This window comes from Sorex fumeus, unplaced genomic scaffold (genome assembly GCF_029834395.1).
Source record: "Sorex fumeus unplaced genomic scaffold, SorFum_2.1 ptg000072l, whole genome shotgun sequence".
NCBI lineage: Eukaryota > Metazoa > Chordata > Mammalia > Eulipotyphla > Soricidae > Sorex > Sorex fumeus.
Genome location: NW_026606129.1, coordinates 57,713,147 through 57,730,747, shown reverse-complemented (window position 1 = coordinate 57,730,747; position 17,601 = coordinate 57,713,147). Strand labels below are relative to the sequence as shown.

Below are 17,601 nucleotides of genomic sequence, written 5' to 3'. Positions count from 1 at the left end.
TGCAAGGCAAGCGCCTTAATCACTGTATTCTCTATGGCCACCTGACTAACATTTTATTTATTTTTTTTATTTAAAAAAATTTTTAATAGTGAGACATCATGAGATACAGTTGCAGACTTACACATTTTTGTGCTTGGGTTTCAGTTATACAATGATCAAGTACCCATCCCTCCACCAGTGCCCATTTTCCACCACCACGGGTCCCAGTATCCCTCCCACCCCCCATCCCCCCATCCCACCCTGCCTCTGTGGCAGGAATTCCCTTTTGTTCTCTCTCTCCTTTTGGGTGCTGTGGTTTGCAAAAGAGGCATTGAGTGGCAAGCATGTTCGGTCTATAGTCTACTTTCAGCATGCTTCTCCCATCCTGGGAGGATCCTCCCAACACCCTTTATTTGGTGCTCCCTTCTCCATCTGAGCCCCCTTTTCCCCTAGTATGTGTGGCTGGCCTCCAAGTCATGGAGTAAAATTCCTGGTACTAATCTCGGCCATTCTTGGGTGTTAGTTTCCTATTTTGTTACTTTATGTTCCCCAGATGAATGCAATCTTTCTATGTCTATCCCTTTCTTTCTGCTGACTAACATTTTAAATAACACTATTGTTAACATCTACTCCTAGTTACAATGGCATGTGTTTGATTTCTGTCCCTCACAGCAATTCACAAAATTAGAAATTCCAAACCCCTCCAATTCATTCTGCATGCAGAATAAAGTTCAGGGAGATCGTGTAACTTGTCTAAGACTATATACTAAGTAGTAGAACCAGAACTTGAACTCCATGACTCTGGGGCTGGAGCGATAGCGTAGCGGGTAGAGCCTTGCATGCAGCCAACCCGAACCCGGAATGATTCCTGAGTGCAGAGCCAGGAGTAACCCCTGTGCATCACTGGGTGTGACCCAAAAAGAAAAAAGAAAAAAAAAAGAACTCCATAACTCCAAGGTTGAGGCACTTTCCATTATAGTGCTACTTTTCCCGTATCACGCAGAATTTTTAAGAAATAGTCTCTAAATCAGAGGAAATCACAGGTCTTTACCAGATGCTTATGCTCCAACATCTTCAAAACATTAAAGATATCACTATACCAAGTCAGAAAATTCCAACACATTTCTACAAGAGTAAAAAGAAAATTATCTACATACACAAGCCTAAAATATCTATAAAGTAAATGAAAATCCCAAATTTCAGTTTTTAGTAGCAGAAAAGAATACTAACTTTTTCCCATCGAAAGAGGTGATCTGGAAACAGTATCGCCTGTCTTCACAGTCCACGGCCATCACTGAACAGTTGTCTATGTCCATGGCCAGGCCCCCTGCCACATCTCCACGGGCCTGACTCATTAAGTTTCCACCCTGTGTGAAGTAAAACTGTCTATCCCAGGTAGATGACACCAAGCCTGTTTTACTAAATGAAAAAAGCATATTTGCTACTTAGTAATGACACATCTAAAATTATGTATGCTAGACACAATATAAAGCATATCACAAAGAATCAGTTTGCATAAAGGAACCAAGTACCGAGAAAGTGTAAATGTCAGCTTTTGAATCTTTAAAATAAATTCACACACACCAACCCTTAATGCTCCATAAAATGTAATTCAGATTCCAAAAGAATTCTACTTTATTCTATCTATAGGTAAAAACTAAAATTCAACAGTATCATTTACATATAAGAGCAGTCATATTATGGTAGTTAAATTCAAATTTGCTTACGTTTTAGAAACAATTCTAAATTATTAATTTAAGTAGAATTTTACTTTTGAAAACGATTTAAATCTATTAAGTTGAATTTTACTTTTGAAAATTATTTGCATACTTTATCTGTTAGAAAGATCATAAAAATACTAATACCACTAAATAAAAAGGTTCAACCTTCAGTTAAAATACCAAAACAACATGGCAGACAGTATCAATGATACATTAAATTCACTTGATATTATCATAAACAATATACAATCTATGAAAATAACAAAAGTTTACTTACTTCCGAGCATTAAGGTATCCAGCCTTTCGGGTTAAGTTTCGACTGACAGGGAATTTTGATGGATCTGGGTCAGGCATATATAAGGGGTCACTGGCTATTTCCAAATCCTCTATTGTCTGTTGCATGGTCTCCACATCATTATCCATTTCCCTGCGAACACTAACACAGAGAGCAATTATTCACTACCAACCACTACAACGGACAAGGAGGTCCTTACCAACAAACATGTTCGTCTGTGTATTTGGTCTTGCCTTATATATATTTTGGGGGGCGTAGAGGAGTCACCCAAGCAGCAGTCAGGATGCCCAGGGACCAATTCGGTAATACTTGGCCTGTTTGTGTGGGCTGCTTGGACCTAGCTGTGCTAGGGCCTATGAGAACCAACTCCTTCCATTCACCAGTACCATAAGGGACACACCTTGCAGTGCTCAGAGGTCACAAGTAGTGCTTGGGGGGAGGGGTGCGGGAGGTCATGTGCTACCAGGGATCAGACTGAGGGCCTAGTATATGCAAGGCCTAGATTCCAGCACAAGTTTTCTCCCTGCACCATGTATATTTTCTTAAAGAGAACGGCACTGACATGGGTTGTTAAAGTAATTAACATGCCTTGAAATAGCTTTAGATTTTATTTGAAATCTAGGAATTTTGAGAATAATACCAAATTGAAAAATAAAACACCCAACTTCAGAAAAATTTTCAGACAACTCGATCCTGTCCTTTAAGGCAACAATCGCAGGGCCGGAGAGATAGTACAGTGGTTTACACAGCTGAACAGCTGAACCCAGATCTATCCCCAGCACCACATACTGTCTCCAGAGAACTGACAGGCTTGATCTCTGAGCACGGCCAGGAATGACCAGTAAACAAACAAAAACAGAACAACGATCACAAAAGGAATCCTCACGCGTCATGGATATGTAAATTGGTCCAGTTCTTGTGGAACACAGTATAGAAATTTCTCCAAAAATCGTAGAATAAATGTACTACATGATCCAATAATCTCAACTCTCAGTAATTTTGACATTCAGAATTTGGACATGCCCAGCCACAGATGAATAAAGATACAAGATGTGGAAAATATATACGAAAAGAATACTATTCACCTACTAAAAAAAAGACGAAGTCTTGGTCTTTGTAACAAAAGGATAGAACTAGAAGGGGTCAGGCTAAGTGAAATAAGTCAGCAAAAGAAAGAATAATACCAAACAATCTACTCACGTCAGATATATAGAAACAAAGCTAGAGAACAGACAAAGTCCAACAAAACAAACCCTTAGACTCTGACCACAGAACTGAAATTACTTACCAACGGTAAGGTGTGTGGGAAGAAGTGGGAGTGGGCTAAACGGTGGAGGTGGTCCAGGGGACTTTGGTAGGAGAGTGGCACTTTGGTGTGTTGGTGGGTGTAGTGTGCTAGCATTGTGGCCCTAAAATACTCAAACGTTTATAGTCTTGTTACCTCAATAAGCTAAATGAACAGTCAATTTTTTGCCCCCACTTTATACCTAAGTTTGAACGTTCTACTGCTCAGACTTCTAATCCTGACCAGAATGACTTTAAGATTTCATGGTTTGGAAATTAAGATTAATTTAGTAACCTCCACGTATCCCCCACAATTCAGATAACTGAGATAACCTATTTATATGTAATTACTATATGTTTGTTATACTCAGATATGTAACAGTCTAGAATCAATAAAATTCATCTGATTTTACAGTTTTATGAATTCAGTGCTCAGATTCTGTGGAAAAACTAAGAAGCACCCATGAGTCATGTAAGAAAAATTCTCATGGCAGGGAAAATAATTTCTCAAGAAATTAAATGCTAGATATATTTAGACTATAGCATTTAGCTGTTAACTTATCATTCACATAACTTCATTGTCAATTTTACTGAAGAAAATACTTACTTCTGCACACTTGTTCCAATATTAGTTAAAAATTCTTCCAGTTGTTCACTGAGATTTTCAGAACCCATCTTAAAGAAACTTATCTGGGGCAAGAGGGTATGGGAATGAGAGGTGAACAACACAAACATACACATACGCAAACAAAATGCTTAAAGTGAATAATCTAAACAATTTCCAGGTACACAAGTAAAAAAACAAAGGATTGAATTATAGACACAATTAAGTTATTTGCAATAACCAATAAATAGAACAATTATAATGACACTAGTATGGTTTCTCAAAATTTCTTACTATATATATTTTCAAAAGTGGGGTTTACCACAGGTAATTGAAACCACAAATAAGGGAGCTACTTTAGTACATATTTATATATTGATACAAGTACGTGAAGCAATTTTTAAAATTAGAAAGATAATTTTTAAAACATTTCAAGTAAGTCATATGACCATAGTTTCTTTACAAGGATAGATTTTATATCTGAATAATAGGCAACCATATTTAAAATACATCAAATTTCTTTTAATTTTTGATTTTTAGGGGACTGCCATCTCATCTTTTATTATTCAAATTTGGTTTTCTAGATTCTTACCTGATATGCCTCTTTGAAAACTTGGTGTTCTTTTTTATCATTTTTGTTTGATTTTTTGGGACACACCTGGTGGTGCTCTCCCAATTCTGTGATCAGGATTTGCTCCTGCGAGTGCCCAGACACCATGCAGTGCCCGTGACAGAGCAAGCCTCCGATAGCCAAGCATACATCCAGCCTGAGAGCTATCTCTGCAGCCCCCATATTGTCTTTATCTCAGGAAGCATGCAGGAACAGAAGGCAAACTTAAACTGATCATTCTCTTTCAGTTCTATTGTAAAGGAAGTGTGAGTGGAGGTTGGATTCACTCTAATTCTGAGATTCATTTATTCATCTAACCTTTTACACCCTATCCTCAATTGTGATGGACAATGTTTATATACAAGGTGAACGGTTTCATTTACTCTAAAATTTTAAAATCTTCATTTGCAAGAAAATACATTCTTCTTAATTTTCTTGAAGCAGTATTCCAAAGGTATTTTTAAAATTACTGCTTAATAGAGAAAAATATAGCAGGTAAGGAGCTTGCCTCAAATGCAGCTGACCCAGTTTCAAGTTCTAGCACCCCATATGGTCCCCAAAGCACTGCCAAAAGTGATCCCTGAGCAGAGGACCCTGACCACTGCTGGGTGTGGCCCAACCCCTCCACTCCCCAAATATACTGTTTCAACAGACAGGAATATTTTGACAACAGTTTACAATAGCTTATGTATTTAATATAAATACAAGCTTGATATGATCAAGTTTTTATTAGGACAGTTATATACAGAGTAAATATTCACCTGAGCTTGCATGTACCCAAGAAGAGGCTCTAACAAAGCTATTTTCTTTTTGTACTGAAGAGTATTTAATGCACAAAAATAATGCATCATGGTCTGGTGTTGCTTTTTTCTAGAAGTGTAGACATCTTCTATTACTTCATACTTCACCTGTGAATAAAAAGATTAGAAACATTATTAGGCATACTTATTATTGAATTATCTAGTGGCTACAGGGAAGACTGTACCTAAGGAAAAAGGTGCAAAAACAAGAAATTCTGCATAGCTTTCTTATTTTCTGATATTTTAAAAATCCTATGTTACCTAAAAGTTTTCTTCTTTTATTATCAACCATCTCAATCAATAACAAAAAAACCCTTATTAAAGCAAAATTCTGTATATACCAAAGCAATGCAGTAACTAAACTAAATATGGCAGAGGAACTCTATCCACCACAATTGGTATTAGTTTAGGCACTGGTCTTTTTTTTTTATAAATTTATTTTAGATCCTGTATCTCAAGAGCTCATTTTGAAACTTGTACAATTCTAACTATGTCCTTTTGTTAATCGGTCCCTGTTACTCTTCTTTTCCATAGTTACTGTCTAGAATTCCTTCAGTGAAGATGAACTCTGCACTATTCTAAACACACAGTTCCCAATCAGGAATCCAAATCCCAAACTGTCAAGACTGCCTAAGTGGCAGACTACACAGCAGCCTCTGTTCCCGCCAAGTTGCAGACTTCTAACATTTCTGCCTAACTAGGATGAGACCTCATCCATGCATAAATCACTAGAAGACTTGTCTCCACCTTAATTACAATCTCCAGCCCCCTGCACTATATTTCTTACTTTTCCAATAATTATCCCATCACCGAAGAATTCTAGGACTACTTTTTTATCCTTCTCCTACCTTAAGTCATATCAACACTACTTAAGAAGTACCTGCTAAAGGTTTTCTTTCCTCTCAACTACCAGTAACAACCTTATCTAAGACTCTCCAATGTCTCTGCACATTACTCTGATTTATTTTCACTGAATTTTCTCTAGTTTTATCCCCTCCATATTTCCATTAGTTTTCTGTAACACAACTACATATTGACACTTACCTACTTAAGAGTTCACTGGTGGTGGCTCACACCAATACAAACTTTAGTCATTTATATAGTAATGATCCCAGTTTCCTTCTTGACATTCCTGCTGTAATTGCCCAAATCTTATGCTCTGGACACACTGAAATTATTCTATCATCATAATAATCACTGCTAGAACTTAATGAAATTTTTCTCAAAGTCAGGTACTCAGTGAATCACCTCATTCCATCTATTTATTACAACTACTAAGCAGGCTTTTTTTTTTTTGGATAGAGAAATAAAGGCTTGAAATGATGTAACTAGTGTGTTACCTCAGGAAAATAAGTGGCAGAGCTGAAATTTTGTCTTCATGCTGTCTGACTCTTGAGTTCATGCTCTGAACTTTTATACTCTCCAGACACCACCATGTGCTTCAGCAAAGGCTGTTTTTCTCTCAGGAATGCCCTCACTCTAATTCCAAATCAGTGACATCTCTTCTTCAAAGCAAATGTCACCTCCTGAAAGTGTAATTTTTCCCATTCACAATCAAAGGTAACTGCTACTCTCTCTGCTCAGCGGGTGTTTCGTGAACTGTAGCACTGTGCTTATCTTAGTGTTAGTGCATGCATCTCTTTTGTTTTCGTACTTGAGCATCTATCTAGTCCAGTCAAATGCCTTCACATAGGAAACCTTTAATAAATAAGGATTATCCACTCTTCACAGGTAAGAACAGAGCCAACAGCCATTGTCTCCCACTTATTTCTCACTTAATGACAGATAAGAATTCAATAAGTGCTTGAAATTAAACCGGAGTTGTTTTTAAAAATACCTAGAACAAGAGACTGGAGAGATAGTACAACAAGTAGGATGCTTGTCTGGTACGCAGCCAGCCTGGGTTTGATCCCTGGCAACATATATGGTCCCCAAACCCCACTAGAAGTGATCCCTGAGAGTAGAGCCAGGAGTAAGCCCTGAGCATCACTAGGAGAGGCCTAAAAACAGTAACAAAACAAACAAACAAACTAGGACAGCCAGAGGCATTACAAAATGTACCAAAATTCATACCTACAGCCTTTAACACACTTGTCAAAGGAAAATATAAAAGTAATGTAAACCTCAAAATGTATTTTATCAACTGGAGAAATTAAAATGGGCTGGAATTCCCCTTTATTCTTACGGGAGGCCTGTGTTCAATCTCCAGTGCCACCTAGTCCTCTGAGCACTGTCAGGAATGACCCAGGTCACCACGCTGGGAGCAGCCTTTGAGCACCACTAGATATGGTCTCAGAATAAAGAGCAACAATAACGAAAAGTGTGTGTGTGTGTGTGTGTATATATATATATATAAATATGAGATATACTATCACTGTCCTCGCATTGCTCATCGATTTGCTCGAGCAGGCCCAGTAATGTCTCCATTGTGACAATTGTTACTGTGTTTGGCATATCGAATACGTCACGGGGAGCTTGCCAGGCTCTGCCGTGCGGGTGAGATACTCTCGGTAGCTTGCCGGGCTCTCCGAGAGGGGCGGAGGAATCGAACTCGGGTCGGCCATGTTGGCTGCTTGCAAGGCAAACGCCCTCCTGCTGCGTTATTGCTCCAGCCCATATATGACATACATATGTATATATATCACATATATATAGTCTATCAATATACATATCTATTTTCTTAGTTTGGGGGTCACACTCAGGAGTGTTCAAGGACTACTGCTGGCTCTGGCTCTGAGATCACTCCTGGAGGTGCTGAGAGGACACCAGATAAGCTGCCAGGGATCAAATGAGAATAGACTGACAGCATGCAAGGAAAATGACTTAGTCCCTGAATTGCCTCTTTGCCTATAATATCAATATTTACACCACCAAATAACTGAACTAAAATTAGAAATGAAAAGTAGGACTGGAGAGATAGCTCAAAGGGATGGAGCATATGGGAGCCCTGTATTTGATTCCCAGCACTGCATGGCCCCCTGACAACCAAGTACCTCCAGATGTGTGCACCCTGGCCCCTCCAACAAAGAAGAGATCTTTGTATAAACTTTGTGTGACAGCAGAAATAATCCCTTTATTGTGTCAGAATCACTACTGCACACTAAATCCTATCCTATATGGGATTCTCACAAGTTGCCACCATGTCCCAATCATCAGCTAGAGCTGAGCTGCAGATACCAACTCCAAGGCACAGACATCACCTCCCTCACCAACATCAGGCTGAGGCCAACTCAGCAAATCATGCATTAGGTGCTGAGAGAATCATAAGGAACATTGTTAATATTCTGCCCTTTGATCTTGAATGTATTTCTCCTAAGATACAGTGTAATTTTTAAAAACTTCAATCTTCGAAAAAGAATCAGGAAAAAAAATCTATTATATTTGGCTCTTAATAACAGAGGAAGAAATCCTTAAAACAAAATTTTATTGTTTCATATATGCAACAATTCAATTTTTAAACTTCTAATATCTCAGATGACGCTTCCGAGTATGTTTATGCTCAAGTAAGTACAAAACACATACAACCTTATCAAAACAAAGAGTAAAAGAGGCAAGTTATATGGGGAACATCAGCATACATTTGTATGCAAAGTTATGAAGTCTCTGTCAGTAGAAAATATATATATATATTTTGAAGGGAGTCGGGATGGGCCACACCCAGTAATGCTCAAGTGGGCCCAGTGCTCAGAGATCACTCCTGAGGGTACCAGAGGGACTATGCAGTGCTAGGATCAAGCTCCTCTCCCGCATGCAAAGCATGCACTCAGCCTTTGTTCCATCTCTCTGAAAATACTTTGTTTAAAGAGATACTTACTAATTTTAAGAGCAATATAGCAAATATACAAAGTAACTGCTGGCAACTCTTTTTTTAAAACAAAAAACTAACCACCTAATGAAACAGCTGCTAACTGTGACAACTGAAGAAGTATGCATCCCACCTTGTCATTTTCTCTTTTTTTTGATAATCGGCTATATCTGTTAATTGCAGCATCATGATCTAGAAAACAGAAGTGACTATTAACAAAAATTCAATGACATGCTTTAAAACTTATGCTTTAACTAACTTCATATTTGCATCTTTCAACAAATGTACAGTGTAAATTAAATACACAGATTCAAATAATGTTTACTTAAACTTTTATGTTTATTTAATGTTTACTTAAAATTTTAATTAAGATCACGTTTTCCAATTTTTAAAAGACTTATAAAGGCCTGGGGCTGGAGCAACAGCACAGCGGGTAGGGCATTTGCCTTGCACACGGCCGATCCGGGTTCGATTCCCAGCATCCCATATGGTCCCGAGCACCGCCAGGCGTAATTCCTGAGTGCAGAGCCAGGAGTAACCCCTGGGCATCGCTGGGTGTGACCAAAAAAGAAAAAAAAAACTTATAAAGGCCAAATCCAGCAATGCCTAGGGCCCCAGGTCACTTTGCTACTCAGGCCTAACTACACTCAGGGGCTACCAGCTCTCAGCCGTGTGACACCAGGTCCAACTCTGGACCTTATTCCACATATACTAGGGATGTAGACTACCATTTGAGTTATCTCCCAGGTCGCACTAATTTTTTTTTTCCCCAGTACTAGAATCAAACCCAGATCCTAACGCATACAAAACATGGACTCTATCACGGAGCCACTTCACTGCCCCAATTTTTAAAATCATTACAAGAATCTAGTCACCAAGTTATATTCATAAAGAAATGTATCCCTGTAAAAAATAAGTGAATAAAGTATTCAGTGCTTACCATTACTAGCAATCTGAAACACTTCCTTTAATGTCAATATTTCTGGAAAAGTTCAAGAATAATTTCAATTCAGCATATTCATAGAAAACCTTCACTTTTTGTTTAGAAAACAACAACTGCCATTTAAGTTACAAAATTATGAGTATTTTATGCTTCAATATTCAAAGTGAAAAAGCTATTCTATGTGTCAGGTGGTCTATAAAATAATTACCATAATTAGCAAGCTTCAGAAAAAATTTTAGTACAAAATAGTAAGAGAACACAAAACAAATCCTAAAACTAACTGAAATTCTAAGATGTGAAAATATGCTTAGTATTAGAATCAGTTAAAATTTTATTTTGACACTGACTCAAGTTCAAAGGCTGAATGAAAAGAAAATATTAAGATTATGACATTCAGCCCATTAAGATCATGTTTCTTAACCTTGGAAATCAACACCACAAATATTAAATTCATCCCTAAAATTCATTTGTCCCTATTCCATATTTAATTTAACCACTTTACCATCCACTGACAAATTAGTTCAATGTTTTTGTTCTATCTATATCTGTTATCTGAGATTGTAGCACTGTCGTCCCGTTGTTCATCAATTTGCTCGAGCAGGCACCAATAACGTCTCCCTTTTGAGACTTGTTACTGTTTCTGGCATATCAAATACGCCACGGGGAGCTTGCCAACTCTTCTGTGTGGGTGGGATGCTCTTGGTAGCTTGCCAGTCCCTCAGAGCTTGTAAATTAAGAGAAAGCACAGCCAGTTCTATAAAACTCTGACTTTATCACCTCATCGTTAATGAGAAAAGAAAAAATACTAAGTTACCAGACTTGCCACATACCTCTATGCCACTCAGACCACATACCCTAAATTCCAGTGCCACTGTTCCCATTTAAGCCTTAGTCCTACCTATCCCATTGGACTCTGACAACTTCCAAATCTCTCTGACCCAGACATCAAATTCACTCTATTCCATCTTGTCAGAATAAAGGAACTATGTCTCTCTCCTTACAGACCACCACTGACCTTCTTTTCTCATTACTCAAATCCAACCTCTTTAGCATAATCTAGTCCTAGTTCGTCTTTTACTAGATTTGCCTTGTGTTGTGCTCCAAAACACATTGAATTTCTCATCATTCTCAAAATAAGTGTTGTTCTCTATAAACATAATTTCATACATTCTAGTCTCTGTAACAGGACATGCAAACTCTTCTTCACTGTTCAATATTCAGGTCACATTTTGATACCCTTGTAAGCTCCCGCAACACCTGCTCATTTCCTAGTTAAAAAAGAATATCAATTATTCGTCTATTCATGTATTTAACTAGGGTTTACTGCAGCAGCATGTTATTTACTAGAATTCTTCAGCATGTAGTTTAACATTTAGTATGAGTTGCTATAAACATTAGTGACTAGTAGAAGTAAAAATTAGCACATGTTATAATAAGAAAAGGTCAAGGCATAGAATAATACACATTTTACAAGCATTGATTAAAGTAAATATGGGTTGGACAGCAGATTAAAGTAAATATGGGTTGGCTTCAATACCTTTTAGGTCTCTTTCTTTAAACTGGGTAATAGGGAACATCATGGCATCAGCAAGCTGTGTTGAAAGTACGGCATGACAAGAGCTAAGCTAAAAAAACAAAACAAAACAAAGAACAGATATTTAACCAGGGGTCTATAAATGAAACAAAATTCAGCAAAAGGAGGAAGGTAGGTGGAGAGTGACTACATTTGATCACTAAAAATTATACTATTTTATACACTATATTATTACACTATATTATAAAAAATTATAAACTGATATACAGAATTATAGTAAATTATATAAAAATAAATTACACTATATTATACAAAATTTTTTCACTTAAAACTCTAAAAAGAAGACAGGCAATAGTCACTTATAATACCAGAAGCATAAACAACAAGGAAATTATAAACTGAATTTCATCAAAATTCAAAACTTTTGTACATCAAAAGACACTATCAAAGAGGCTAGGGCAACAAGCACTGCCAAGACCAAGAGTAACCCGAGCATCTCTAAGTATGACCCAAAAAAGCCAAAAAAAAAAGGGCTGAGGTGATAGCATAGAGGTCAGGAGCACATGTTTTGCAAGCTTAAGAACTTATGCTGGATCCCAAGTACTACGTGTCTACAAAGTACTGCCAAGTGTAGTCCTGGAGTCCCCAAGTACTGCTAGATGTGTCCCTAGTGGCCCCCAGGATTGATGGGGTAGTCCTGGTGGTTCCCAGCACTGCCGGGCTAAAGGAGCTTGGGTCACAGCACTGAATCATCAGGCTTCCTAGGTCAAGTGTCACTGGAAGTAGCACGTAAGCAAATGCATGCACATGCACACATGTGCACAACCCACCACTTTAAAAAATCCCTTTCTTAAAAGAAAAAAAAGGCATTGTCAAGAAAGTGAAGGGCTGGAGCAATAGCACAGCAGTAGGGCATTTGCCTTGTGTGCAGCCAGCCCGGCAGAGCCGGGTTCGATTCCTCCGCCCCTCTCGGAGAGCCCGGCAAGCTACCGAGAGTATCTCGCCCGCACGGCAGAGCCTGGCAAGCTCCCCGTGACGTATTCGATATGCCAAACACAGTAACAACAAGTCTCAAAATGGAGACGTTACTGGGCAGCTCAAGCAAATCGATGAACAACAGGAGAACAGTGCAGTTCAGTGCACGTTACCCCCAACAACAACAACAACAACAACAACAACAAAAGTGGGGAAAAAAACCCATATAATGATAACTATTTGCTAGTCACATATCTGATAAGGACATTGCATAGATAATAAAGAATTTTTATAATAAGAAACATAGCCTAACTTTAAAATAGGAAAGTTCTAATTAGAAGCTTCAGAGATATATGAATGGCCAACAAACACAGCAAATATGCCCACAATTCATTAACCATCAGGAAAATGCAAATCAAAACTACAAAGAGGTTCAGGGATGTGGCTCATGCCTTGCACGTATGGATGTGGTTCATGGCTCCCATAGACAGCTGTAACAAATAAACTCATTAGTGAGGATTTGGGAAACTTGGGACACTTCTATATTTCTGTATCACTTGCAGAATATAAACTTGTATAAAAAACATGGAAATAGTTTGGCGGTTCCTCAAAAAGTTAAACTTAAAATTACAGAAGGTCTAGTAATCACAATTCTATATACCTAGAACTGACAAATGGTGTTTAAAAAAATCAAAACCAAATATCTATACATATACATATATGCATTTTCCTCAGTGTTGTTCAGAGCCCACTCCTGGCTCTTTGTTCAGAAATTACTCTTGGGAGGGCTTAGGGGACCATATGCAGTGTTGGGGACCAAACTAGGGTAAGTTGCGTGCAAGACAAGCACCTTATCTACTGTCCTATCTCTCCAGCTTCCAGAAAAAATCTTGTGTATTATCAAATGAATGCTCACAGCAGCAGTATTCACAATAGCAAAAACTGGAAACAGCTATATTGTAAATCAACTGATAATAGGTAAAATGCACTTTAGTCATATAATGTAATTTTATTTCACAAAGAAAAAAAAGAACTGAAGAATGTCGCATGTGCTACAACATGAAGCCTGATAGTAATGACAGAAGATATACAAAATTCATGTATTATTTGAGTCCAATGATATGAACTATCCAAAACAAGTAAATCCACAGAGACAGAAAGCAGATTAGAATTTGTCAGGGGATGAGGGAAAGGGGAGTAGAGGATGACTACTTAATGGCACAGAATTTCCTTTGAGGTGATGATGATGACGATGATGATGAAAATACTCTGGAATATTAATGATGATGGTTGAAATGTGTAAGTAATGAACTAAATGTCACTAGTAGTAAATGTTATGATATCTATTTTGTCAGTTAAAAAATTTGCTGGGGCTAGAGCAATAGTACAGAAGGCAGGGCTCTTGTTTTATATGCAGCAGACCCAGAGTCCGTCCCCACCACCTCTTACCCTGAGCCTACAGGAGTGATCCCTGAGTGCACCGGCAGGAGTAAGCCTTGCGCACTACCAGGTTTAGCCCCAAAACAAAAAAATCTACTGGCTACAAATTTTTTGTGTGCATGTTGGAAATCAAATCCAGAGCTCTCACAAGTGAATCAAGTCCAAGTGCTCACCACTGTTACATCCTTTAATTCCTTGTATTTTTTATATTGGTCTCCTGTGAAAATATTTTGCTATAATGAGTCGATATATTTTAAAAATTATTTTCCCAGTCTTAAAAAATCAGATCTGCTGTTCCATGGCAAAAGCAGAATTTTTGTTATTTTAAAAATAATGAAGAAACAGTGATGAAATCTCCAAACATCTCTTACCACCTTTTCTACCACCAATGTCCCCAGTACCCACCCCACCCCTCATCCCAACCCTTTCCCTGCTTCCATGGCAGACAATTTCCCCCATACTCTCTACTTCTGGGCATTAAGGTTTGCAATATAGATACTGAGAGGCCATCACATTTGGTCCTTTATCTCCTTTCAGCACACATCTCCCATCCCAAATGATCCCTCCAACCATCATTGACATTGATCCCTTCTCTATCCCAGCTGCCTTCTCCCCCAGCTCACAAGGCAGGCTTCCTACTGTGGAGCAATATTCCTAGCCCTTGTCTCTACTGTCCTTAGGTGTCCGTCTCATATTATGTTATTTTATATTCCACAGATGAGTGCAGTCATTCTATGTCTGTCCCTCTCTTCATTTCACTTAGCATGAAACTCTCCATGACCATGCATTTATAACAGATAATTTTTTCTTTGCAACATATCATAACACAATGAAACACTGAATTACATGGACTGAGTGTATAGAAAGCACATGCTTATTCCCTGAAAGCAATTAATTTTAAATAGACTAAGAAAGTACTGTTTTTATAAGTCACCCAGATGTAAAAACAGAGTTAATTTTTAAACATAATCTTTATAATAGAACTTCATATAATCATAAAAAATATCCCAAAAAAGCCAGACAAACTCATTAACTTAATTAAAAGACATTTATTAAGACAAAATAAGCACTTACTTCATCTATAACTTTTGAAAACTGTTGCAAAGTAGAGCTCATAACTTCATCATCACCCCCTAGTGGAAAACGCTGTTAAGTGAAAAACAGAGATGAGATATAAAGGTTCAATATTTCAATCAGTATGAGTGGGATCAAATTTTACATTTTTAAATAACTTGGGAAAATTTCTAAATTCTGTATGAGCTATAAAAATGCCATTTAACTCAAACAGTGTAATCCATACATTTAGTAAAAAGTAATTTAAATGTTTGCTAAGTAAACATTTAATATGGTATGTATAAGAACACAATGCATTAGAAATTCAGATTCATTGTTTAGCTCCACTTCTCCAATAAATAGCCTGTAATTTCAAGATAGCCTGTTTCTTTATTTTCAAAATTAAAAAAAGTGGTAATTTAGATGACCCTTTATGTCTAAAATTAAATCATTAAAACTAGATGTTGGTCACAGTGGAATTTCAATACCATATCAAAATGTAATCCTATCAACGGCCAAGACCCAGAGACTATAAAACCCAGCTCCCAGAAGCATGCTGCTGCATTTGTGGCGGCGCAACATCTTATTATCTCATTCTTACTTTGGACAACTTGGCAGGCTACCGAATATAACCTGCCCACATGGCAGAGTCTGGCAAACTGCCCGTGGTGTACCCAATATGCCAAATACCAGTAACAATGATGGGTCTCATTCTTCTAACCCTGAAAGAGCCTTGAATATGGCACTTTATAATCTCAGGGCTACAACGAAGGAGACGTTACTGGTGCCTGCTAGAGGCAATCAACGAACAACAGGATGATCAGATCGTGATATCAAAATGACCGTCTGTGATTTCAAAAACAAACTTCAGATCCTTGAGAAATCCCATTTTTAAACAGAAACTGAATGATAATGCATCATTGCATGTTTTAAATTATGCTATTAAAACATTTCATATACAGTACCTGTTTTTCATATTCTTTTAAAAGCTTTGAAGTCAGGTGTGTTGCTGCACTTAATTCATTCTATGGGAAAAGATTAGTACTCAAATTAATACAGTGTCACTGATTAAGGAAAAAGTCTGAGTTGGAGATACCTAGGCAATTATCATTTATAATTTAACATGTACTGTACAACATGTACTCTAAACTAAACCAATCACTAAATCACTAGGAAGGGCACTACTACTAAAGCACCAAAGCACCTTAAAGGAAAACTCTATCAAGGAATTCAACAATATTCCAGCAATATGCTGCCTTTTTTCAGCTAATAAACACTAAGCATCAAATATTATTAAAGCTTTAAAGCTGAAAGTTAACTGTGCATAACCTTAGAAAAATCTTAAGAGACTCTAGGTCGTTGAATCATTATTCCTCTTGGGAATGAAGAGAGAGGACAGTGAGTAAGGTGCTAGCTTCGAATGCAACTGGCTAGGGATGAACCCAGTACGGCATATGGCCTTCCAAGCCCTGCTGCCAAGCAGGAGTGATCCCTGAATACATAGCCCTGAGTAGCCCTAAGCACTGCTAGTTATGACCCCAAAACAAAACCAAAAAAAATTCATCTTTCAAGATGCTAGAAAGCATTTGAAAATATACAACCATGTGCTGGAGAGACAGTACAGCAGGTTGCCTTCTACACAGCCAGTCCAAGTTCAATCCGCAGCACCACACACATATGGCCCCGAGAGATGAAATTTTATTATGTACTTATTTATTTGCATGTTAATGAAATAATACACACACAACCAAAATGTCAATAATAGTAATCCAGTTATAACAAAATCATCACTTGAAGAAAATAACTTTTTGTTTAAAGGATATTTTTTTTTTTTTTGCTTTTTGCTTTTTGGGTCACACCGGGCGATGCACAGGGGTTACTCCTGGCCCTGCACTCAGGAATTATGCCTGGTGGTGCTCAGGGGACCATATAGGATGCTGGGAATTGAACCTGGGTCGCATGCAAGGCAAACGCATGCAAGGCAAACGCCCTACCCGCTGTTCTATCTCTCCAGCCCGTTTAAAGGTTTTTACGGTGACAAATATAGTAAAAAAAATAATACTGCAGAGCCAGAGTGATAATACAGCAGGGAGGGCGTTTGCCTTGCATACATTCGATTCTCAGCATCCCAAAAAAGGTCTTCCCAGCACCGCCAGGAATAATTCCTGAGTGCAGAACCAGGAGAAACCCGAGCATCGCCAGTGTGACCCACCACAGCCTCCAAAAAAATGCAAAAAAAATAAAAATAACACTGCACTTCCAAAGGAAGAACATAACAGAATTCAGTTTACTATTAAATAGACTTATGATTATATCAAAAGTCTGTATGGTCAGAATTAAATCTTAAGAGACTTATCACAAGGAAAAACCTATCACAGCAACTTTTGAAATGAGAGCAGAAAGGAGGAAAAGAAGAAATGAAAGTTGAACACTTAATTAATTCCAAAGGAAGAACATAATAGAATTCAGTTTACTATTAAATAGACTTATGATTATATCACGGTCCTCCTGTTGTTCATCGATTTGCTCGAGTGGGCCCAGTAACATCTCCATCGTGA

General features: G+C 37.8%; 1 protein-coding gene across 1 annotated transcript in view; it reads right to left on the bottom strand.

Moving 5' to 3' along the window:
- The window catches only part of APPL1 (adaptor protein, phosphotyrosine interacting with PH domain and leucine zipper 1), a 47,016-nt gene that overhangs the window by 17,321 nt on the left and 12,094 nt on the right, over window positions 1-17,601 (bottom strand). The window contains exons 3-11 of the mRNA XM_056129139.1: window positions 16,009-16,068; window positions 15,065-15,136; window positions 11,579-11,666; window positions 10,039-10,080; window positions 9,232-9,290; window positions 5,255-5,401; window positions 3,887-3,969; window positions 1,978-2,136; window positions 1,210-1,398 (exon numbers count right to left, since the gene is read on the bottom strand). Of these exons, the coding sequence (XP_055985114.1) occupies window positions 1,210-1,398; window positions 1,978-2,136; window positions 3,887-3,969; window positions 5,255-5,401; window positions 9,232-9,290; window positions 10,039-10,080; window positions 11,579-11,666; window positions 15,065-15,136; window positions 16,009-16,068 (899 nt within the window). The remainder of the gene's footprint in view (window positions 1-1,209; window positions 1,399-1,977; window positions 2,137-3,886; window positions 3,970-5,254; window positions 5,402-9,231; window positions 9,291-10,038; window positions 10,081-11,578; window positions 11,667-15,064; window positions 15,137-16,008; window positions 16,069-17,601) is intronic.